This window comes from Pygocentrus nattereri, chromosome 10, assembly GCF_015220715.1.
Source record: "Pygocentrus nattereri isolate fPygNat1 chromosome 10, fPygNat1.pri, whole genome shotgun sequence".
Taxonomy (NCBI): Eukaryota; Metazoa; Chordata; class Actinopteri; order Characiformes; family Serrasalmidae; genus Pygocentrus; species Pygocentrus nattereri.
This window is the reverse complement of record NC_051220.1, coordinates 30227061-30252336: the sequence shown is the minus strand read 5'-3', so window position 1 is coordinate 30252336 and position 25276 is coordinate 30227061. Positions and strand designations below refer to the sequence as shown.

Sequence of the window (25276 nt, the reverse complement as noted above, 5' to 3'; positions counted from 1 at the left end):
TGTTCTCTACTCTTTCTCCATCACCTGGAATAACAAGATAACTACGAAAATTTAGACACAGCTATAAGCGCTTGACTAGCACCATGGCAACAAGGGAGGGAGAATGTCTATGAAGGGGACTTTGGGTTATAGCAATTTCAAGGCAGGCATCAGACACACATGAAATAAGCTTGTGGAAGGTACATTCGCAGACAACAGATGTGACCCAACAAGACCTGTGTATTACTTGTTGAGAATCCATTTCATCTAAGTGATCAAACAGTCAGAGTACTATGCTGAACACTGCAGTCTATCGACTTCTAGGCAAAGAAGAAGTCATACAGCTAATACAATGGCAGCAGCCTAGTCCTACTGGGGACTAAATGAGTGTCATGTTTTCCTTGCCTCTCACTGGTGACAAGCCAGACTGCAGTGCTATAAAAATAGAAGCACAAGTATTGATCAAAAGACCCTTGGTTTGCATAACACTACAGCAAGCTATTATTTTACTGCCATGGGCAAATGTTTATGATTTCCTCGCATATCTGTTACAAAAGCAGAAATGCATTAGGACACATAGTAAGCCTATGACTTGGTGAGTGGATTGTTGCTTTTTATTCCCTCAGACACATTCGTCACATGGAACGCTGTTGTTCTGTCCAGAACATAACATGCTTTCTCCTACCCTTCCAGCATATCCTCAAAAGATAAATTACAGAAAGCAGTCAATTTTATCCAATTAGTGTGTACAAATATCGCTCCATGGCTATGTCTTGGTCTCTTCAGTATGTTTTATTCAACAGCATCTGGAATCCAAATTGAATTAATGAATACATGCACACTACTACTTCGCTGCAGAAATCCCCCAAGATGACTTGATTCCTTGATTTCTCTAATAAACGTGATCCTATACAAAGTTTGCTTGTGTTGATATGTGTGTCACAGTGTACTACAGTGCTGTGCAGATGTCAGAGACCGCACTTCTTTTATTTAATTTCCAGTCAAGTTAAGTGACTTGGTTGTTAAGTACAAGTTATGGGGAGGACAAAAACAGAAAACATATTTAACCCAAAGCCTAAATTGATAAATATAACAGTATTTATTCTGTGCACTTGCCTTTATTACACTTTCCATTCTTTCCATTCGGGAGAATTGCTTTCAAGAAATATGCAGCAATGTTTTTACACACCTCAAAAGTTCAGTCTTGAAGTTGGTTGTATTTTCTGCTTTCTGTTGAGGTCTGGACTCTGGGGTGCTCTGTCCATTGTTCTAAGAATGCAGCAGTTTCTTTGTTTAATCTGCACATTTTCTTCTTTTTTGTCCATTTCCTTTTCTCATTAATGTCTTGCCAGCTGCACATCCTTTCAGACCCATAGCGTTGAGCTGTCTTCTCACAGGGAAAGGATGAACAGAAACAACACAGAAATCTGAAGGATCTGAAGAAGAGTCCATATCTTTTGATAATTTTTGAACCCCAGTTTCAGAAATTCTTGTTTTTATCACTTATTTTCTAATCTACTCCCCTGAGAAATATCTCCTAAAAATGAACAACATACACATAATGGTCACTTTGGCTGGAAATTTAAAAAATGAAGTGTGGTCTTTCACTTCTGCACAGTACTATAAGCTGTATTTTGTCAGATGGATCAAATCATTACTGATTTTTACAGAGGACCACAATAGTTAGATGTAAGTCAGCGTTTCCTTCCAAGTGGTCACAAAAAACTGACCCACACAGCACTAGAGTGAGTAGTGTGTCACCAATTTCCAGCTTGATCTTTCTCTTTAGCTATATTACAGGACATTCAACTGTACTTGCTATGCCAAGAAAACACATTCAAGGTCAACACAACACATGCGTGGGTAGCCTTGGTACAACATGAAGAGCAAAAATGCTCCGTTTTCAGAGAAGTACAGCCAGTTTTCCAGACATACAGTACATTAAGCCTAGTACAGTGCCACTTGAGGTCAAGAGAATCAGAGTTGGAAAGATTTAATTCTCGATTTTTGCCTATTATTTGCACATTTAATGATATGGGGACTTGTGGTGAGCATGTCACAGAAGGTGAATCTCATGTAAATGACTCCTATGGGAGGAAGATTTAGATCAAATGCGGTAAACCATCTGAATTGTAAAAATAAAGACTTTGTTTAGCAATTAACAATGTTACCTTAACATGAACTGTAAAGCTGAAATAAATTCATGCACAGTCATCACAATCTACTGTATATTTAAATGTGACTGCAGCCAAGAATATTTCTCAACTAAATGCTTGACTCTTGAGATGTTTAATAAGCACCAAAGGCACCATCCTTTACAGTAAGAGCATAAGCCTTTTCTGCACAGCGCGCTATTTTATCCTAAGGAGAGATAAGTGAAATTCAGCGCTGGTTTGAATAAAATAACACTGCCATCATTTTCTATTCTTGCTGAAGCATCCACTCCCACTGAAGCACAATACTGCCTCATTTCATGATGTGATTTCCTGCACTGGAACCTCACCCACTCATAAATCTATTTGGATCATTTTGAAAGCAATTACTATTGAGCACAAAGTATGAGAAGCTATTCTAATCACCCAACCAGTCATACTATTCTTTAGAAAGATGGCTGCTAGCTGAATTGTAATAAATGAGTAAAATTATTCAAAAACTTTCCAAAACAGTGTTCATTTTGAACAGCATCTACTGAGATTACATCTTCATGCTTATTGAGAATCATTATTTAAATTTAAAAAAGGTCATCCTCAAAACATTTCTAAAGTAGTTAAATAGGCAGACATAGCCATTAGAGATGCACAACATATCGGCACCCTGTTTATTATTCACCAATAAATGAGAAAATCCTTACTAACCTACTAGACATATCTCAAGTTTCTTAACTTTTTAAAACTTCCTACAAATTACTTGAAGATTACTTCAAATTACATCATATTGAACATGTACTCATAACAAAATTTTTATTAAAGAAAAATATGATTCTAAACATTTGAAAGGTGAGTCCAGGCTTTCAAACCGTAGGGTACAGTTTACAGGATTGGGATTCAGATCTTTAAAGGAGCATTAAAAAGCCTCTGCTTTCAAAATACTGGGCGTGTGATATTTGCAGTGGTCATGCCACCTCAATGAGCATGGCATGAAAGCTGGAGTTTACCGCTGAAATCAAGGCTACGCATATCGCAAGCAAAAGCACAGCGAACACATTCACTGACATATACATCAAAAACATATAGAAACTTAAAATTTCTTTATGTGGCTATTCAGTGGCCCAAAGCAACAGCTAAAGGTAAAAAGCACATAATGGAATGCAAACCACACTTCCTCACCACGGCTAGCTTAATCTCAGAACCCAGAACCTTTAACAATCTCATGCTTGACTGGAAAGCAGCCCCTCACTGGTGTAAATAAAATGATTGGCACCACTGAAAAAGCACTGTCTGCCTTGTGTGCTGTGGTTCGCCAAATTAATCCCTATGTCCAAACATCTCCATGCCCACGCTTTTGGGTACTAACCGTCAGACTCTACATTGCTTTGAGGAGTTGTGATACAGAGAATATGCCTGGCTAGTTATGGGCTTCCTATGCCATCCTCACCTCACTGCCCTACTACCTTCTGTGTCTGTTTTTTTTACAGAGATGATAAATAATAACTAACTTCAAAAATAGCAACCTGTGCAGGAATTAATGATGAGACCCAATTTATTGTGGTCTCACAGTGCTAACTATTATAGATGTAACAATACTATGTGAGTAGAGATGGTACTAATTCAATACCAGATATCAGCGTCGTACCTGTACACATAGGACGCAATCAACTTAGAGGGGAACCCCACCATTTTTTTTTCAAAATGTCTGCATATTTAAATTGTTAGGATGTTAACACTTTTATTCAAAGTAGTTGGATGTAAAATGTTCCAGTCTAGAAAAAATGACCATGCCTGAATTTTCCATTTTGTTGGTAATAGGAACCAGATGTCTGAAACATTTAGCATCTTCAAAAGAAAGGTATTATATGAAATGGTTATAAATATGCTGCCTGATGCCTGGTATTATTTTACAACAGTTTTGTGAAAGGGTGGGTAAATAATATTTTATTGTTATTGTAATAAATTGTGACCGTATATTTACATTGTAGACATCACAGAAATATCAGTTGACAATGTTCTCTATGCAGCATTTCACATTAAACCATTCTGAATCCTTTACATGTCTACAACTGAATGAAGAATCTTTGAAAAATCTGTGGAATTCCCCTTCAACCCACACCAATACCTTCATTGTCATTCATCACACTTACAACTCTTGTCTAAATAGCAGTTTGTGCTTTCAAATTGTGAACCCAACATCATGAATTGAATTGTGAGTGGAGCGCATCATTACACCTCTGCTGTACATGAAAAATTGCACCCTGCACCCTTTAAGAATCATTAATTATACATACAAACGTCTCATACACCAATTCCTCAGCAAGCTTTTTAAAATGTCTTCAACATACATTTTCATACACACTGTTCTCTTTTCCCTGATTTTATTTAAAGTGGGACATCTCCATAACTCATACTCCCAGGCTATCTGAGCAGTTGGCGGTGAGCCGTCCATCTGGAATAAGGGCGTATTCTCCCAAATATCTCCCTTCAGGCTAGATTTCAGCTTCAGATCTAAATGTGACACTATATTCTAGATATAATTAGACTGCCATACTATTACTACAAAACAAATCACATTCCCCTCTGCATGCTTCCACTTACACAGCTGACATAAGTGTTACGTCAAAACTGACAATTCTTCCTTTAGTCAGTTGGATCTGCTGAGTTGAACTTGTATGTCAGTTATAAGAACACACCTCACAACCGAATGAAAAGGCATATATTAAGAGAATATTTTCTATGTATACAATAAAAAAATCTTAAACTTGCCTTATTCTGATCAGTCCAGTACAAAAAGTAGCCCTGAGGATCCACGCGTAAGGTCACTGGGGTCACTGTAGAAGAATCCTTAAAGGAAAAAAGGAAAGAACAACATTCATTTGAAGTAATCATCTTCTGCATGCACACTTCATGAGCTCAAGAACATTTATTTTCTAAAATGAACTGAAGTGTTTCAGCATTAAAATGAAATTATGATTCAGTAATGCTGCAAACTGGGCCTAGACAATCGGCTTTATTTTTGTGCGCTGGTACAATAATAATAATAATAATGTTTAAATATGGTACCAGCACCCAAAAATAAGGCTGATTTGGAGGCATACTTCTTACAGTACACATGTTATTCCTCAGCAATCCTATTTAAAATTGACATTGAATATCCTCTTTTAAATATGTGATTTAATACGCTGCATGGCCTCCTGCATGGAGTCCTGGGCTGGATCAAAATTTGAAGTTTGAGTCAGACATTGCATAAGTGTTCTACATAAGTGTGATTCATGTTGGGTTTTTAATAATTTCCCCTGGTGCAAGTCACAAAATTCTAGCAACACGGATTGAGGCACCTCCTCCACACAGATCTGAGACTGTGGTCTTATTTTAAGATTACATGGACCTTCCCATTAAAGAAGGACATTGAAATGGTGTGGTAGCAAGGCAAATATGTCCTCTCGAGAAGGAAAGGGACAATTTTCCCCCTCAGCCCAGAGCACTCTTGTCAAGCAGAGCGCTGTGTACCCTTTAGAGCTCTCTAATTGTGTTATTTTAGATCTTTTGAGGATCTGCCCACATACACGAGCACATCTAAGTTGGGTGGCAGAGCGCATCTTAGCTAATGTAAGGCAGGGAAGACGAAGGAGGATTAAAAGCATGGAAGTTGCCATAGCAACAGACCAATATTTTCAGTTTTATGTGTAGCCTGAGCTTTGAACTGCCAACATTTTCAGCATAAGCATACAACAAGCTTTTATTTAGTGTCTGGCTTTTTTGGTCGCCTTCCAGATTTTGTTGGTTTAATGATGAATAGATCCGAATGGCATTTATCTAACATGTGCAGCTCCCCCCAGAACAACCGCACTACTCTCCTTGACTACAATTAATCAGGTGAGACCACAAAGAATAGCCACCATCTGTGTGACAGACTAAGCCATACAGGCTGTGTTAACCAAAAAATGACATCTTTTCCTTAAGACATCATTTGGTTCCTAAATTAAATGTACATACATTGTCCGCATTAAGTCATTGACTATATTTCGAAGACTGCAATTAAATAATGTGATATGAGGAATGGCAGATATGAGGATTTAGAATTTGACTGAGAACCATCTCAAACATTCTGATGGGCAGAAAGTGTCACAAGGGCAGCATTTTGCAGACACTTCATATTTCAGTCCTGCCAAGAGTCTTTTGCACAGTGCAGTCCTGACAATCCCTCAGAATCACTGATGCCCCTTTATTTCTGCTTTTTTACAGAGGTGTGGCATTAAGTAACATCTCATAAATTATGAATAGGATCAAGAAGGGGACTCTACTATGTGAATTATTAAGGGGTCAAAATCAGGGTCGCAACACTGTGTGCACTACTAGACAAACGTGTGAAACAGAGGGCTGCTTTCAGTTCAGCCATAGCTCTGGCGAGTTTGTAGTGTCTTTGAACAGAACTCTCTCTGAACCAACAGGTGACACAGCAGCATCTTCAGCAGCCGCGTTTCTCCTCCACCATTTACAGCCAGCGCACTGGTGGAGGACTGCATTATGTTTCCCTAATGCTCAACGAGCACCTCATACATAAGTTAAAAGGAAATAAAACGGTATACAGTTCATGGATGGGATATAACTTCCGAATCAAAGTGGGACGTAGAGAAAGGTTCCTTTCTTTAGTTCATTGCTCGGAGTATTAGGACAGTCTATTAAAAGTACCCAGTTCCTAGCATTTCCATAACCGCTGCCACAGCAGCAAACAATGAGAGGAGCGACGTTAGCCTACAACGTAGTCTTCGTTTAACGGATAACTGGATTAAATAACAGACGATTTCATTACTGCGTATGGACGGACATTCAGCCAGTGCGGAAACATGCTGGGGTCAAATTCAGGGCTGGGAGACAAACAGATCTGGTCGGCCAAATCTCAACTGCTGGAAATTTCGCTGTAGCATTTCTTACACTGAATATCTCTGAATGCAGTTCGGACTGAGAGGACAAACGACGCACGGCGAGGCGGCAGCACACGCTTTCTCTCAGCTTTCCAGCGAATTAGCCAACTTGGAATGAAAACAAAGCTCGCCAAGACTGCAGAGACTGCCACACAGCACGGCACAGCACGCACAGATGCCTTACCTCATCCCATTTCATAAACCTGCTGCCTTTCTTCAGACTCTCCGGGACGGACACCGGCTTGAGCTGCAGCGCGTGAACCCCGGGCTGTGCTCCGGCCATTCAGTCTGCACATTTACCTCCAAAGCAGGCAAGAAGAAAAGAAACGCGAAACCCACCAAGGAGGGCTTCCCTGTCTTCTCCGAGCGCCTTGACGGAGGGCTGTTTGAGAGCGAAAATATGTCTGTTGAAGGGGAAGATCTTTATGTACACATTCACTCATTTGCTCGTGGAGCCCGCAATGGACGCTGCGTGTTTTTCTTTCATTTTACGGACGGTCACCGGTGTTGCCTGGGATTCCAGCAGAGGACGAGGAAAAAAATAGAGCAGCAAAGGGAAGAAAAAATGGTCATAAATGATGGAGAGTAATGGGCGCAGCTGCCAGCATGAGTGGCCTCCGCACATTGACTCATGTGCAGCACTCAGAGCCGGAGCTGCTCGCGCACTGGGATCCAGCGCCTCCTAGTGCGCGTGTGAAAAGCTACGGTGAGGGACTTGAGGAGAGAGACCCCACAGTCAGCTTCAGTGATGTCTACATCTCCATCCTTCCTCCCATCTTCAGGCTTCATGTTCACCGGGACGTTCACAAGGGTCAGTGCACAGTGCTGCTGAGGCTCTGTTTTCTTTTGTTTATTTTTATTATTATATATTTTTTGGTGGGGGGGGGGGGGGGGGGGGGGGGGGGGTGTTGGGGGGTTGTCAGTCCTATGGGAGCTGAGGTTTATTTTCTAGCTCTTGGCCTATTTTACATATATCTTTAATATAAATGTGGCACAACAAAATAATGGTTAATTGTCAATATTTACAAGTTACTAGGCCAGGACCAGTTATCCATTCATCGATAATTATTGATAAATGCAATGAAGTCAACAAGTAGTATTGATCTTTCTTTCTTCTTTACTTTTTGTGTGAGCATTCTGCACTCCAATCCATCCAATCCATGATCGGAGACTCCAGTGCTGGTTTTACTTCATTTACATACACACACACAGAGCAGTGAGCACTCCAGTGGGTGACTCATACAGGCACGCTTTATATGTAGAAAACGGCATTAAAAACAGTATTTTTCATTCTTAATGTGAGTTTAATGTTTAGTCATTACAGGGTCTTTTCACCGCAAGTTGAAAAAACACTTGCGCAAAGAAGATAAAAGTAGAAAAATTGTTCCGAGTAATAACTGCAAGGATATTATCATTTCTTCTTCAGCCCAGTGTCCTGGAGATCGAGGCCAAATCCCATTTCACCCTTTGTCCCTACTCCTCTGTTTGTGTGTTCACGCCTAGGGGTAGGGCGTCCCGATTTTTGCTGAGATGAAGAGATAGGGCTAAGTTTTAGAGCTACACAGCACTCCTAACAGACCTTTTATTGTTTATTAGTTATGTTGTTACAGAGGCATAGTTACAGTTGCTAGGTTATGAAGGACCAACTGGTGGAACCAGTCTGCTAGAGCGCCACCCTGAGACAGACCAGTGCTGCAGCTCTAGTTAGTCAAGAATACCTAAGACAGAAGCTCGCTAATTGTGAGTTACACAACTAAGCAATAAGCTTTCCCTGAATTTGTATTTGAGCAGATGTTTTACATCATTTTATTTTTAGAGAACTGGATGCAAACCATGTTTGGAGGTGGTTTGAAATGGGATTCCAATTTTTACAGATGCATCTTAGTCTAGATGCTCGGGCCGCTCAAATCGGATTTCAAAGTGTCTTCTGCGCCACTCGCAAATGCGGCAAACAAGTCTTTTTGAATCCCAGCACTTCCAGAGTGAAGGAAGTGCTGGGATTCAAGAAGAGCACCAAAGACTCAAGCTTATCCCAGAGAATTTTGAAGAGTTTGAAGGGCGAGCTGATCCGCATCACCAGCGTGGCTAGTTACTGACACCAATGTTGATTACTTTTAACTGGTTGCTTCTTTCCTTGGCCCTTATGAAATTATGAAATTTTCCAAGTCGTGTTGGATTGATAAATTTGATGTAGCCAATTTCATCATCTTACTTTTTAAGGGTGTTTGTGTGGTGCCTACTCATTTAGCGAAAAAACTGAGGCCGCTTAAAACCAAAATGTGGATGCATCGATTGGTGACTCAAATCTGGTAAATATAATTGCAATGGATTAAACAGCAAGTCAGACCTATAACTGTACACTTATTCTGGGAAAACCTGTTTTGTTCTAAATAACACAAATGAGGCAACAGCAATATTGGTTCCAAATTTTGTCTGGAGATCGCTCTGATTAGCTAGCAAATTAAGAAAGCTTCCACTGTTATTGCAAGTTAATTCATTCCAAGTTGGCTTGGGCAGAAGGTTCCTCCATTGTTATTATGATAAACACCCAAGCTGTTTTCAAAGCCAGTGTTTCAAATTTCAGTCACTGAATCTCAAGTGGCTCCCTACCCTACCCTTGTTCAGTACACAGATCTTGAAATAAGGACTAACCGCATACTACTATGCTACACATAAGGGCTGCTTAATCCTGGTCCTAAACATTTACCACCCTTGACAATTAAGATCCAATATACCTCAAATTGTCAGATGTTCCTGAAGCCCTTCTTTACCTTGTGTGTAAGATTAAGGTTGGAGCTAAACTCTGCAGGGTGGTAGATCTCCAGCACCCCAGCTATACATACTAAACGAATGAATGCAGATAGCAAGAGGATAACAGGCCACTGATGGCAAAGCTGGCAGCCTACTAGCTTTTTGCTTAGCATTTTCCAGGCAGCCCACTAGTGGTTAAGCAGAGTATTTGACAAAGTGACCCATTTAAACACTTCTTTTCCAATCACGGTCTAACTTACTTTTCATTCGTTTCTTTCTTTCGACATCTTTGTAAATTTGTTTAGCGATAATAATATATAATAAATAATGCTGGTTATACAGCTGTAACCAATGGAGCACAGTGTCATTAATAACTTTTTCAACAAAATCATTTTAGACTAGGCCTAGTCATTATTTTTTCTCTGAGTAGAGTAAAATATTCCAAAACATGAGACTACGTGCATTTACAATCTGCTTGAGGACTAGTTAGACCTTGTACGCAGGGGTATAACCTGGGTGGTCCGGGGTGGAGCAGCGGTGTAATAGTGAGCATCTTATCAAGCCAGCGGTGGTTTAGTAGCTCTGACACACTATTTATAGTAGACTGCTCTTTTGGACGCAGCATATATCTAATTGGGAATCGGCCAACGTGATTGCGATCTAAAGGTTATTAACCAATGTGTAACTCAGCGGCAGAAGCTTATAAGGTCCTCCAGTAGGCTGCTGTGGGAGAGTTTTCTGTAATCGTATTTCTCCATGAGTGAGAGAAGTTACGGGTTTCAAATGAAGACTGAAGCTCTCGTAACACGACGGCTAGCTTAGCTAGCTACCTAACTAGCGCACTGAGGCTGTTAAAGAGCGAAACAACTCAGTCTCTTGTACCTTCACAGTCCAACAGCAAAGCAGTAACGTTAACTTGCTACATGTACACGGAGTACTTGGGTTAAATCCCCTGAACTCGACCACGAAAACATAGCCTGATACAAACCAGTTGCTAGGCTAATTCGGCAAATTATCGGCTGTTTTAGCTAACCTGGTGAATCTAAACTAGAGATGTGATTGGATGATTCATAACTGATCCACAACCAGTTTTGTGTACGGCGTAATGCATAAAATGTACGGATGTTGAAGTACTAAGCTGATTCCAAATCAGTGTCACAAACATTTTCTTATTTTCTTTCTTTCTTACTCTCTCTCTCTCTCTCATATATATATATATATATATATATATATATATATATATATATATATATATATATATATATATATATATATATATAAACATTTTTATCTTTTGAATTTTTTAGAAGTATTCCAAATACTATTCCTCATACATAAAATTATGCTCTAAATGTGGTATTTTTGATACACCTAGCAAGGTTTGGAGAGAGCAGCAGACGTTGAACTGTGGGCGCCAAAGCTACAGTCTACCTTAAAAATTACAGAGGAAGCGATGTGTTTCCTGCTTGCTGGCGAATCATGTGTACTGACAATATGGCGGGACAGAAACGTCCAGGGAAGCTGGAGTGTGCAAGAAATACGTTTTGGTTCTCTTGGTTCTGTGTCGTCTTCATTATTTCGACCGTACATCTACCTAACGTCAGCGCTCAAAGCGAAAGTCGAGTAGTGACAGTCGCTGACGCGAACTGGACCCTTATTCTGGAGGGGGAGTGGATGTTAAAATTGTGAGTAGCGTGTGTTGCTGTGTTTTTGAATCATGCACCGTTGCAGACTACTCGGAATGGGCAGTTTTGCTTCAGCCCGCGTAGAGAGGGACTTTAGGCTGTATGCGAGTGCGTATTTTGTGCTTTTTGAGATTTGACGTGTCACGCCCAGCTCCACAGTGCTAGTCTCTGCATAGAACGGAAGTAAAAATATCAGCCCTTTCTTTCTGTTTTAGCACTGACACACTGATCCTTCATACATGAAACCCACGCCGTCCGTGCAGGCGTTTTTCACAGGCACTGGATGGCCTGCAATGCTGAGTATATCTGTTATTTCTGTGTATGTACTTCAGTAAATGTGGCTGTGCTGCTTAGGCAGCTGCTTGCCAGTGAAGTGCTTGCACAAGACGGAGACTTTCGACCTCATTAGGAATGTATCCACTCACATTTCAGATTCAGTGCGATTTTCAGTTCTGGAGGATTCGTTTTTTGATCATCTGTGTGTTAAAATGTCTTGTTCTGTACTACGTACACATATTTTATGATATACATACGTTGGTTATGATATACATACGTTGGATTTCAAAACAAAAGACTGCACAGTAGCATGTCCTTGTACATAACAGTGGTCTTATAAATAGTGCAGCTGAGCTATAAACAGCATGAAAACAGAGAGGATGTACCCAAGTGCCTAGCTTTGATCACTGAGAGTGTTTTCTGTAAATGAGACCTGATGCAGTTTTAAATTTTAATGCATGGTGGTAAAAGCTGTATTGAACAAGTTCTACACTGATTTTTTCCCCCCTAAATTTCTGCAGGTGTAAACAGTCATTCAGAGTGGTTTGATGTGAAAAGCTCTGATCCTAGAGTAAACTATCAATCAGAATTATTCACAGTGCTGTTGGTGATAGGAACCATACATCTGAAGAGTTTAATTCCTCTAAAAGCTCCCTCGTAGAAAGTTATGTGAAAAGGCTACAAATATGCTGATGACTGATGTGTTGTTTTAGTTTTGAGAAGGTTTTAGGCTAAAAAATGCTTTTTTTTAAAAAAAAGTCTGCTCATGGCCGAGAGATCAAGGTAGGCTGTTTTAAGGCAAAATAGTGCCCAATGAAAACAGATTTACCATTATTTTACCCTCATTCACACTATAGATAAATACTTTAAAGATGGCATTGGCCGTTTTGGATAAAAAATAAAATGGCTATATTTGCGGTGTAGTCCTTGTTACCCTGGTTCGTATCATCACCACTGTAAATAGATTTGAGTTGGTACATTTGTTGACAAGTATTTCACACAAAAACACTTTTACATTAAATTATGCAGAGTTCTCCTTTAATATTCATGTATACATGTTGCTGATTTCAATTAAGATGTTTGTGGCACTGTATGAAATAAACAGATTTGTGAATTTCACCGTAGGCTGACTATACTATACTGTTTGGTTTGTTTGTTTTGTTTTCTATAACACAGCTATGCCCCGTGGTGCCCGGCATGCCAGCACATACAAGCAGACTGGGAGGCATTAGCCAAAGAGAGTGAGAATCTCGGGATTTCGGTTGGAAAGGTTGATGTTACACAACAGCCAGGTTGGTCAATGATTTTCGTGTGGTGCTTTTAACAGCAATAGAGGTACAGTAATATCTTGGTGTGCTGTCTTAATATTAATATGGCATTTGTTTTGCTGGACACGATGATACGGTACAGTGCAGTTACAGATCTGTGATTACAAAGTTTTTCATCTTTACACTGCTAAGTGACCTATACTATATCCGAGTGCCATATTCGGTTACCTAAGCAAGCCGTCCAGGGAGGATTGATGGAACTATTGCAGACCACACATTTCACATTATAAATAATTCCAAATGCAGCGTAAATGGTATCAGACCTTGAAGCTCCTCCACTGTTGCTGCTGTTGTTTGTTTACTGTTAGCATTAAAGTAGCAAGAGAAATCATGTGACCACTACAAAACCTCCACACCCTTTTTCTAAACATCTGCACAAAACTGGCCAGCTAATGTTCATAGAAATTCATAAATATCTGGAGGCCTGAAACACAAAATGTCTGAAGATTTTAGTGCTTTTGTGGAACCAAGAAAAAAAAATCTCTTAAGAGTGGCTTGTTGCGGTCTGGTGTGTGACAACCCCCCAAGTACATGACCTCTTCACAGAACACTAAGTTCAGTTTAAAGGATGTAGCATATTTAGCAGCACACAGATGTATTGCATTACATTTGACCCAAATCTGATCGTAGGGTTTGATTTTGCACTCTCAGTAGTTTCAGGCATTTTCTTAATTTGTATCATTGAGACGTCAGTAAAGTGTAAGCTGGGAGGTGGGATCCTCTTCAAAGAAGAACAGTGGTTCTTTTTATACATAGAATGGAGCACAAGGGCAGAGATAAAAATCCAGCTTCAGTTAAAATGCTTTTATTAAATAGCTTGTTTGGTCACTCTGACTTGCTTCTTTGTTTTACTGCAGTGCCTGTTTATTTATTTATTTATTTTACTGCAGTGACTTTTAACAGATAATTTGATATGTAGCTGTGGCCTCACTAACGGGTACAAATAAACTCAGGTCAGCTGCTTATTAAAACCAATCTTTCAAAAGGACAGCACATAACCTTGGTAAAGACTGACCTGGAGGAGGGAGTGCCAAGGGAGAAGAGGTAGGACAGAGCAGCTAAGGACGTTCAGCACACACATGCTGGCAGCAGCAGCCCAACTGAATTGATGCTATCCTTCAGAGGAGGGAAATGTTACATTTATCCCAAGATACAATAATCACAAATCTTTACAGCCATGAGGATTCCTTATTTAACGGGAAATTCTGATTTTATAATACAGTGTTTGGCTTGTAAGCATTCTTTCAGAGTTGTTTGATTTCTTTACAGTGGAAGGGATATGAACCAGGGGTCACATTGTCTTTAAGCCAAAACCTTACCTCAGACCTATTTTAACACTATGTCTCAGGCATCAGGAAGCGTGTTTGTAAACATGTCATGTAATAACTTTCTATGAGGTAGGTTTTAAAGATATAAAACTGTTTTAGAGGCGTAGAATCCCCTGATGTGTTTCTCTCTCCGCTGTGCTTGACTCTTTAGAATGACTCCACAAACCACTCTGAGTGGCATTGTTTATTTCCTATATTAATGTAATACTCAAAGTTAAAATTAATGCTCAACGTTAACTCCACATTACAATATAATGACAACCTGGGAAAGTGTTTATGCATTTATAGGCAGGAAAGAAAAAAGTGTAAAAATCCCTCAGGAAATTGTAAGATCACAACAATAACTGCTTGAATGCAGGTTAATGATTACATATGCATAATACATGTGATGTGGTACAGCTGTCTTAGTGTAGTGTATTTTCATAAGATTTTAATCTGTGCAAGTAAATATTGTACACTATATGTACAAAAGTATCCCTTTCTAATTGATTCTTGTTGATTCAGCTGCTTTAAAGGCCCCGTATTCTACATTTTTTTTGTACATTTTATCTTTTCCCCTGAGGTCCACTTATAAGGTTTGTGTGGGTTTGTGTACCAATAACAATCTCATTTGATTTTTATGTGACTATTTTCCAACCTCTCTTTCTTTCATAAAATAATTTTTATCTTATTTATCCTACCCTTATTAGATTGTTATATGTAAATGAACTCTGATCTGAATGGCCTTCCTGTATTGTCCCTCATTTAAAAGTAGTCCAAGCCGAAGCCTTTCTTATAATTTCAGTATGAATGTGCAGGGCTGACCTGCTGTAACCTGAATAGGAGGATATCTGTAAATGATGGTTTTTCATGATGTCACAAAAACATTGAATTTAAAGTGGGCTGTGTTTAGTTTAGTATCAGTATGTGAGCTGTATGGACTGGGGAGCGCACAACAGGCCTTCAGACTTTAACGCTGTTTACATACTGTATCAAACACTTTAATTCAAATAAGTGAGAATTTTTAATGATATGGGTCCTCTAAAGTGCATCCACTGCTGACACAGGTGTTCAGTTGTGCACATCCAGCTTGAATAACCTCCATAGAGAAGCATTACTTATAGAATGTGATGCTCTGAAGCAGCTATATGTAAGCCAAAAACATGTCCAAAGCCAAGCATCTGCTAAAGGGGTATAAAGCTGATATACAGCCAGGAGAGTAGAGGTTGTTACTGCGGTGAGCCCTATTTATAGCCTTGATTTCATAAGAAATGTTGAATGAGCAGTATTTTGGACACATGGTGTACATTCCCACTGTACAAGCATGTATGCAGTTTATCATGACATACAGCAGTTCACACAGGGTTCAGCCCATCATGCGCTCACTGCATTTTTCATGATGCTCAGTTTTTGCTGGTAGTTACTTAAGTTTGTGAAGCCGGCTACTCTGGCCATTTTTTTTCCAACAATACCCCAAGCCTGCCTGAATGAGGAGGCTCTCTGTGGAGATCTCAGCTGCTGGGGAAAATGAGCCCCTCACTGCAGCTCACTGTCAGAAAGAAATGGAACTACTTTACTCGTATTACAGCTCTGCTATTGAAGTGATGGAGAACTCCCACACCAGGGAGCTCTGCCTCTAGGCCCCTCTGTAGGGCACTGCACCCTCTGTCTCTACTGGACATATTTTTGTAGCAACTCATTGTCTCTCTCTCTCTCTCTCTCTAGGCCTGAGTGGGCGTTTTCTGGTAACCACACTACCAACTATTTTTCAGTAAGTCTCTATGCCTCTCCCTATACATCTCACACACTTGCAGGCACTGCAAAAATGATATCTTGGCGGGTGAAGTTCTTTTACATGTAGTCTCACAAAATTTGAATTTCCCGTTATGTGTATTTATGTATATGTATGTATATATACACATCCATCCATCCATCCATCCATCCATCCATCCATCCATCCATCCATCCATCCATCCATCCATCCATCCATCCATCCATCCATCCATCCATCCATCCATTATCTTCCGCTTCTCTGGGGTTCAGGTCGCGGGGGCAGCATCCTAAGCAATGAGGCCCAGACCTCCCTTTCCCCAGCCACTTCCACTAGCTTCCCCGGGGGGATTCCGAGGCGCTCTCAGGCCAGCTGGGCGATATAGTCACGCCAGCGTGTCCTGGGTCTTCCCCGGGGTCTCCTCCCAGTTGGACTTGCCTGTGACGCCTCCTGAGGGAGGCATCTAGGAGGCATCCTAGCCAGATGCCCGAACCACCTCAGCTGGCTCCTCTCGACATGGAGAAGCAGCAGCTCTACTCTGAGTCCCTCCCGGGTGACTGAACTTCTCACCCTATCTCTAAGGGAGAGTCCAGACACCCGGCGGAGGAAACTCATTTCGGCTGCCTGTATTCGCGACCTCATTCTTTCGGTCATAACCCAAAGTTCATGACCATAGGTGAGGGTGGGAACGTAGATCAACCAGTAAATCGAGAACCTTGCCTTATGGCTCAGCTCTTTCTTTACCACAACAGACCAATAAAGAGACCACATCATGGCTGACCCAGTACCAATCTACCTGTCAATCTCCCGCTCCCTTTTACCATCATTCGTGATATACATACAGATGTGTGTGTGTGTGTGTGTGTATGTATATATAAAAACTTAAAAAAAAAAAGATGTTTAAGAAGGGCTGTATAATAAATCATATTTTTATCATTATTGCGATATGAGTTTCCATTAGGTCAGCAATGACAGAACAGATCAAATTACTTCATGCATGTAGCACCAGAGAGATGTCATTAGCCAACATTATGGCGCCTTTATGATAATCTTTAGCGGCCAGTTGAGTGTGTCTCTGCGCTGAGAATTGAGCACTGATCTTCCACATGGGGTACAAGTAACTTAACCAATAAGCTAAGTAGCCAATTCCAAAACACATTTTTTTTGCAGCCTTTATAGAAAAAGCTGCTTGGGTAATGACTGTTTCTCAGCCTTTAAGTGCACAAAAATGTGCTTAGTAGCAGTGAATGGTGCTTTTGTATTTTGCTTTTTGCTTAAAGGAGAGGTTAGTTAGATTTCTGATTTTACATCAAAAAAACAAAAAGACTTGCATCATGTCCAGTCAGAGGCACATCATATTAAAAACAATCTCTTCTCATATCATTGTGATATCCAGCAGCTTTATTGAACACCATTTTTTATGTCATTATAGAACAGCCCTTGGTGTAAGCCATTTATCTAAATAAATGTTTTATTCCATTTGTAAATTTTTGGTTTCAAGGACTCTATATTTAAAGATGATTTAATTTGTAAATATATCATTTTTTTCAGTGTGTTGCTCATGTGAACTGTACTTATTAGTGAAGCAAAAATATTTAGTCTGGCTGTTCGTCAAAAGCCTATCAGAGAGCAAAAAGTGGCATGTTCCAGTTTTCTTTCAGTCCTCCAGCCTTTTTACTGAATATGATTAAACCTTACATAAAATTCTGCAGCCGACGTTTCGTCTCTTTTCTGCTGCAGTGCTAAAGATGGAAGTTTCCGAAGATACATGTCATCTCGGACCATTGAGGATATCCAAGCATACGTTGTTCAAAAGAAGTGGGAAGCCGTGGAGCCTCTGCCAGGATGGAAGTCGCCTTCATCTGTTCTGTAAATCACACATTCATTTCTACCTAGATATATTTGGTTCTCCGGCATTCTGGAGAACACAGAGTAATGAATCCTAACTGAGTGTTTTTAACAAAACTGATGCCACCCATATCTTGTCGTTTTTATTTTTTTAAAGAGGAATTCCATATATTTTTCAACATTTAGGCATAATTGCAAAGAATAAGTTATTTAGAATGGTTTAATGTGAAAAGGTCTGTTACAGAGAAACTTAACATTTATTTGTTTGTTTTCACATCTGTTCATGGTGGTGAGGTTCATGCAGGGTGTTGTAAGGCAAAATAAGACCTAAAGTAAACACTGTTTTTAGCCATTTTACTATTATCAACATTACATACAAAAACTCAGAAGACACAGGTAGGTTTACTGTTCATTTTGGTTTTAAATAAAGTGGATATATTTACCTGGTTGATGTTGTACCCTGTTCTGATCACCACTATTTAAAAAAAAAATCTGAAGTTTCTTTAGAATAGATTCACACTATTTTTTAATCGCACCATTCTAAATGACTTTGTTCCCATCTTATCTATTGCATTTGACATTCCATTCTGGAAAAAAGTTTTGAATTCCTCTTCAATATCATTCTTTATAACATTAATACACGTTATGTTAATGCACCTTTAAAACCTTGGGGACATATTGTGTATATCGTATAGGACGTAACATCATTATTACATATATAGAAGGCAGTGGACTTTTTAATCAGGTTGTTTAACAAAATCCTGGAGAGTGAGAGGATGCCTGATGAGTGGAGAAGCAGTGTATTGGTCCCCTTTTTTAAGAACAAGGGTGATGTGCAGAGCTGCAGTAACTACAGAGGTATAAAGTTGATGAGCCACACCATGAAGGTATGGGAAAGAGTTGTTGAAGCAAGGCTAAGGCGAGAGGTTCAGATCAGTGAGCAGCAGTTTGGTTTCATGCCCAGAAAGAGTACCACAGATGCAATTTTTGCGTTGAGAGTGTTGGTAGAGAAGTATGGAGAAGGTCAGAAGGAGCTACATTGTGTCTTTGTGGATCTAGAAGGCATATGATAGGGTGCCAAGAGAGGAACCGTGGTACTGTATGAGGAAGACAGGTGTAGCTGAAAAGTATGTTAGGGTGGTGCAGGACATGTATGAGGATAGTGAGACAGTGGTGAGGTGTGCAGTTGGAGTGACAAATGGTTTCAAGGTGAAGGTAGGGTTACATCAGGGATCAGCTTTGAGCCCCTTCTTGTTTGCAATGGTGATGGACAGGTTGACAGATGAGGTCAGGCAGGAGGCTCCATGAACCATGATGTTTGCAGATGACATTGTAATCTGTGGTGAGAGTAGAGAGCAGGTGGAAGAGAATCTGGAGAGGGAGAATCTGGGAAGGTTTACAAGACAGTAGTGCGTCCTGCTATGATGTATGGTTTGGAGACTGTGGCTCTGTCTAAAAGACAGAAGGTTGAGCTGGAGGTGGTGGAGATGAAGATGCTGAGATTTTCGTTGGGAGTGACAAGGCTGGACAAGATTAGAAATGAGCGGATCCGAGGGACAGTGAAGGTGGAGCAGTTTGGAGATAAAGCCAGAGAGGCCAGGTTGAGATGGTTTGGACATGTGTTGAGGAGGAATAGTGGATATATTGGGCAAAGAGTGTTGGAGATGGAGCTGCTGGGTAGAAGGAGAAGAGGTAGACCTCAGAGAAGGTTTATGGATGTAGTGAAGGTGGACATGGAGATGGTTGGTGTAAAAGTAGAGGAGGCAGTGGATAGGGCAAGATGGAGGCAGATGATCCGCTGTGGCGATGCCTAAAGGGAGCAGCCGAAAGAAGTAGTAGTATAGGACGTAACAGTTAATGACACAAATTTATAAGATACTAGTACATATACTTACTTAATATATGAGTATGAAAGGTTAATTTTAAAAAGAACAGCAGTACAACATAATTTATTTATGTTATTTATTGCTCATTCCTTTTCTAATATATTTCATTCTTCCTCCAGAATGTCAGGAATGGCAGGTCTCTTCCGGCTCTCTGTGTGGATTAGGGTATGAGGCTTTTTTTTCCTTTAGGCTTTGATTAATGATTGTTTTTACATTGTTGAGACTAATGTACACTTCAGTAGAAGTGACATTTAAGAGAAAACAAAAAAAAAATACCATGTCTCTTCTTGTTGAATTCAGCAAATCCACACATACCTCACTGATACTCTTGGCATTCCCTCATGGGGCTCTTACGTAATCTTTGCCATCATCACTCTGTTCATGGGACTAGTCCTCGGCCTGGTAAGTTAAGATCACCTCAGACGTACTGAATTAATTGTCTCTTTGTTTGAAATGATGGAGTGGGATGTCCTAGCTTTTGCATGAAAGGATTTCATTTCCACCGACTGCTGAGAGTGCAGCCCTAAAAGGGTTTTTGACTTCTCCTCTGCATTAACATCAGAGAAACTATACTTGACTTCTCCTTTTCTAATATTCCAATAGCTCTATTGAGCAAATGGCATAAAGAGATACCTGATGACTTGCACCATTAGGAATTATGTAATAAAGTAAAGATGTTTGGCTGCTGTATTATACAACTCTTGGTTGTGTAATCGTTGCCGATTCTACCACCCTTTTGAGGTGGAAGTGGGTGGCACAGGCACCTCACGTATTATAGAAAGATCTTTTGGAAGTGCACTTCAAGCGTGTTTTTCTTTTTTTTTTCTATGTTGCAGATGTTGGTGTTAATCGCTGACTGTATTTGTCCATCTAGGCCAAAGCGAAATGAGGATAAACCTGGTAAGAAGGATAAAAGGAGCTCATATTATTACTTTTTAAAAAAAATATATCTTAAGTGTACTCTCCTTTTGGGACATGCTGTTTTCTACACAATATCTAAAGTGAGTTATGAACTTATGCCGCATGATTGGCTTGGTTTTCTATACATGCAAAATATTAAACTTGGCCTTGGACACAAATTTTTGTGGTGATTCATTTGAAAATCATTTTAAATCTAAGAGCAAACCTGCTCTGTTTCTTTAAAAAAAATTTTTTAATTTTAATTGCTTAGAAAGCATAAAGGTGCTGAACCTACTGCATGTTTAATTTTGTTATTATGTGGGTTTATGTATCAAAAATAGTTTTAATTCATTTTGACATGAACATTTTCCAACCTCTTTCCTTTATTATAACATTATGTTTTTGTTACTGTGCCTTTAAGACTGATATATGTAAATGGCCTCTGCTCTGATTGGCTGCCCTGTATTGTGATTAATTCAAATAGCAGTCTGGACTGAAATATGCAGCCCTCTGTTAGATCACAGTGTTTCGCCAAGTGTTTTCTTTTTAGCAATTTTTGTGTGCTACACTTTTAATTGTTTCAGGTTAAAAATCCATGAAAGTTAAATGTGTAGAAAGTTTACATTCTGTAAATGGGTTTGTACTGTTTTAGGTTCCCTTTTAAGAAATGGATATCATCTTGTATTGTGGTGAAAATATTGTGATATTAAATTTTATCAGTATTGCCCAGCATTATGCTGTAAGCATCCTGATGAATCACAGTACCTGATCAGTGCTCCTCTGTGTTTTAAAGGAATTTTAGATTTTAGATCCAACCAAATGAACCAGTGTAAATTCTTTTGGTCAAGATATTGCAGGCCAGCCTTTAACCATTTCACATTACTGATTCCCTAAAGTATTATATATATATTAAGCAAAAACAACACAATTGCAGTACTAATATTTTATCCATATGGTGTTAATAGTTTTTTAATTTGTATGGAATTGGGGGCAGCTTGGTTTAACATTTCATGCAGTACTGAAATGAAAGATATGAGGTATTGAATGTGTAACAACATTAGCCCTGATTCCAAACACTTTATCACATTAATATCTCATGCAGCAACAGTATCATTCCTAAGCTTTTTCTTCAAGCTTATATGATACACTGAGCTTTATTTTGTATCCAAGGATCTGTAAAAATATCTCTTCACTCAGTGGAAAATGTATTTCTGCCTCTCCAGCGTTGTACGCAAAAGACGAAGGCTCAGAGGATGAGGTGGACGACACTGTGACGGAGGAGAAGCGCACGTCTGACCTGGACAATGAGAGTGAACGAGTGTCTGGTGAGGAGTCCACTGAAGAGGAAGGAGGCGCGGTCACAGAGGTTGCAGCGGGCAGCACTGAGGAGCCTCAGACAGAGGCGCCAGCAGAGGGATCAGTGAGGAAAAGGAAACCTCAGGGGCCTAACAGTCCAGAGGGGACATAACATCTCACCACAAACTACTAATCTGAAATATAGTGCAAACCAAAATAGGGAAGTCCTGCATCTACAGGGCAGTGCTGAATGCCATGCTGTAAGTGCATAATGATCATTTTCTCCTCTGTGCTATTTCTTTAGCTGATTTACGGTATTGCTTACTTTTTCTCCAGCCCGTCCTGATCTCTCTCTACAAGCTTTGCTTATGGAAAAAACAGTATTGGTTGTGTGTCTTAGGAAAAGCCTTGAAAGTAAGTATACTTACTTACAAAATCGTTTGCCAAGAATTTATCACCAAACAGGTGACTTATATGACTTAAAAAAGAGAATATTGTTTAGAATAAGCAAAAATTTGGATAAATGTTGTAGGTTTTAGGTGTCCATGTCTTGTAATACTAAGTGGAATATCTTTGTTTACGCTTTTTTTCATTACAATAATGCTTCCAGTTGTTATTATTATTATTATTATTATTTTATTTTTTAATCACTCTAAAGTGCATGTGTAATCACATTCCAGTGGCAGGGCCACAATATCACCTATAGCCACAGTGGAACTGTTTTAGTAACAGTCGTTTCAGAGACAGCACACCCCAGCACAGCTCTGAGGCGACCGACTGAGGGTATCTAATGTACATGGTGGTGAGTGCACTCCCAATGTGAGGACAATCATCATAATACAGGTGTTGTCAGAGCAGCTTAACATGAAGGTCTCAGGATATGAATTTTCACTCTCTGGATTGTTCTTTATCTGGAAATGAAGAATATATAAACAAAAATAAATATAGGTAGATATCTGTTTATAGAAGCTTAAAGGAATTCTTCATTGTTTTTTAACTGTAATTTCTATGTATTTCCCTGAAATATCCCTATAATGGAAGCTGAAGCCCCTGTCCACAGACTTCTGTAATAAGTATGTTTGGAGTTTTCAGTTCTTTAATTAAGTGTCAAAACTGTGTAGTAGCCAACCTTATCAGCCAGCAGATGGTTGGAAAATAATGGAGATTTCCTTTAAGACCATGGCACACTGATTCAGCATTACCCAACAAACACCAATGTTCTGGTGTTGGCAGTTGCCCTTATAATTAACTGGAAAGCCAAAAAGCCAAAAAAGGATGAGAGTTTTAGAGCTGTGTGAATTGGGCTGAGTGCTCTTGAACACTGGCAGAGGGGGAAGCCATTCTAGAACTGAGTGAATGAAGGGAGAACCTTCTAGAGCAGTGAAAATGGGGGAGAACATTCTAGAACTGAGTGAATGAAGGGAGAACCTTCTAAAGCAGTGAAAATGGGGAGAGCGTTCTAGAACTGTGTGAATGGGGACAGCATTCTAGAGCAGTGCATATAGCAGGGAGCATTGAAGAGCAGGGCAGGGCTTCCCAAAGTATTGGCCTGTTGAAAACAAAACACCCTGGCCCCACCCCCCACCCAATGAAAACAAATGTGTTTTACTATATATATATATATATATATATATATATATATATATAAAACTCTTCACACTTTTATTTACTTTTAAAATAGAGTAAAGTGTTTTAGTGACAAAATAAGGTCAAATGTTATACAAAACACAATTTGGACCGACGATCTGGACGATTTGGGTTTGTATATTTGTCTACTGTTAAGGAATTCACAGTAATCACTCCTACCGATATTGCCAGATAATTGCTTATTGGCATCGGACAAATGTTTAGATTTGGCTAATATTTGATATTTGATGACGTTTTTTGCATTTCAGAAGAGCAGCATTTGTGGTACTGGGCTATTGTGCTAAAATGTCTGCATTTTATTCATTTTAATGTATTTGTAGAATGCAGAAATAAGGGTTGTACTTTTCTGTAGTGAGAATCCTGGTAGATTTAATCAAAGTTTAAAAAAAAATTTTTTTTTAATGTTTTTGCATTGTCATCTGCAGAAATGCACAAGAAAAAATATCATATTCACCTTGGCCAACAGTTCCATCAGTGCATCCTTAATATTTGGCTTTCTTGGCACTCGACCCACTACAATCACTGTACTTTGCTCCCTGAACTGTGCTGTACTCCTGAGACAAAAAGTATGGGCACCCTTGTCTTTAGAGGCTCCCAACAGTCACACAGGTGTGGCACGCCAACCCAACGTTTGTGTCTGTTGTGTTTGTTTTTTTTTTGGTGTGCTGTGGGCTTTAGTGTCTTAGTCTCTGCTGATTGCATTCTGTCAATGAATTTGCACTTTGAGACCATGTAGTATACAGTGTGCCATACTGTACCTGGCAGAAGTATTGGGACAGTAATGTTATTTTGCTGTATATTTAAGCCGTTATCATTGGAGATGAATATGAAGCAGTGATACAGAATGCCATCTCTTTTATGTTTTTCAGCATCCGTGGTTTATTTTGGCACGGTAGCTTTTTTAATGCTTGCTTTCCCCTACGTCCCCATTTTAGAGGTGTGCCTGTATTAGATCTAATTCTTTTTAATTAAGTCACAAAACATGAATATAAGTTAGTACTAGGTATCATATTCCTCATCCACAGTTTTCATCCAATAAATTGTTTATGGAATTTAATGACTATCATGAATATATAAAATTATAAAGTTTTATAATGTGGACAAACATTGAATATGTACCTTGACAAGTATGTTTGTCATGTGTTTGTGTGTCTTTTTTCACATACATTTATACACTATACCAAAATTGTATTGACATCATTGTATTGTTTTATTGCATATGAATTAAATTATGGTCAATACAATATTTTGCAGGCTTAACGATTTTCTGTGTGCATAAGCATTTTTTATTTGAAATAAAACTAAAAGTTTGGGATTAGTGTCAGATTTGGTGTTGCATTTGTGGTGATCTAGATTTAAAAAAGTACATAGTAGACTTGTACACTTCGTATCTCCGAGTAAAATTCCTGTGATGTGAAGTTTGTACATGATTAGACACTGTGTCCTCCTCTGAACTCCGATATTGTGTAGGATACAGAGATGAGATGAGCCCCGCAATACTGTTATGTAAAGCTGCAGAGGAGGATA

At 39.4% G+C, this 25276-nt stretch overlaps 2 protein-coding genes across 2 annotated transcripts in view; one reads left to right on the top strand and one right to left on the bottom strand.

Annotated features, from left to right (window-relative positions):
* The window catches only part of LOC108423552 (1-phosphatidylinositol 4,5-bisphosphate phosphodiesterase beta-1), a 52092-nt gene extending 44382 nt beyond the window's left edge, over nt 1-7710 (bottom strand). The window contains exons 1-2 of the mRNA XM_017690947.2: nt 7239-7710; nt 4896-4973 (exon numbers count right to left, since the gene is read on the bottom strand). Coding sequence (XP_017546436.1) covers nt 4896-4973; nt 7239-7337 — 177 coding nt within the window. The 5' untranslated portion in view covers nt 7338-7710. The remainder of the gene's footprint in view (nt 1-4895; nt 4974-7238) is intronic.
* Nucleotides 7643-25067, top strand: tmx4 (thioredoxin-related transmembrane protein 4). Its single transcript, XM_017690948.2, has 9 exons — nt 7643-7865; nt 11208-11490; nt 12943-13058; nt 16127-16172; nt 17913-18041; nt 20026-20071; nt 20207-20308; nt 20743-20806; nt 22030-25067. The coding sequence occupies exons 1-9, from the start codon at nt 7643-7645 to the stop codon at nt 22272-22274; spliced, it is 1254 nt and encodes a 417-aa protein (XP_017546437.2). The 3' UTR covers nt 22275-25067.
* Nucleotides 25068-25276: the final 209 nt, after the last annotated feature.

Excerpts from the sequence above, each read along its gene's own strand:
- tmx4 (XM_017690948.2), top strand. The coding sequence starts at position 7,643 with ATGGGCGCAGCTGCCAGCATGAGTGGCCTCCGCACATTGACTCATGTG. Across the intron at positions 11,491-12,942 it reads GGGGAGTGGATGTTAAAATT|CTATGCCCCGTGGTGCCCGG; the intron begins GTGAGTAGCGTG and ends TCTATAACACAG. Across the intron at positions 20,807-22,029 it reads GCGAAATGAGGATAAACCTG|CGTTGTACGCAAAAGACGAA; the intron begins GTAAGAAGGATA and ends CTGCCTCTCCAG.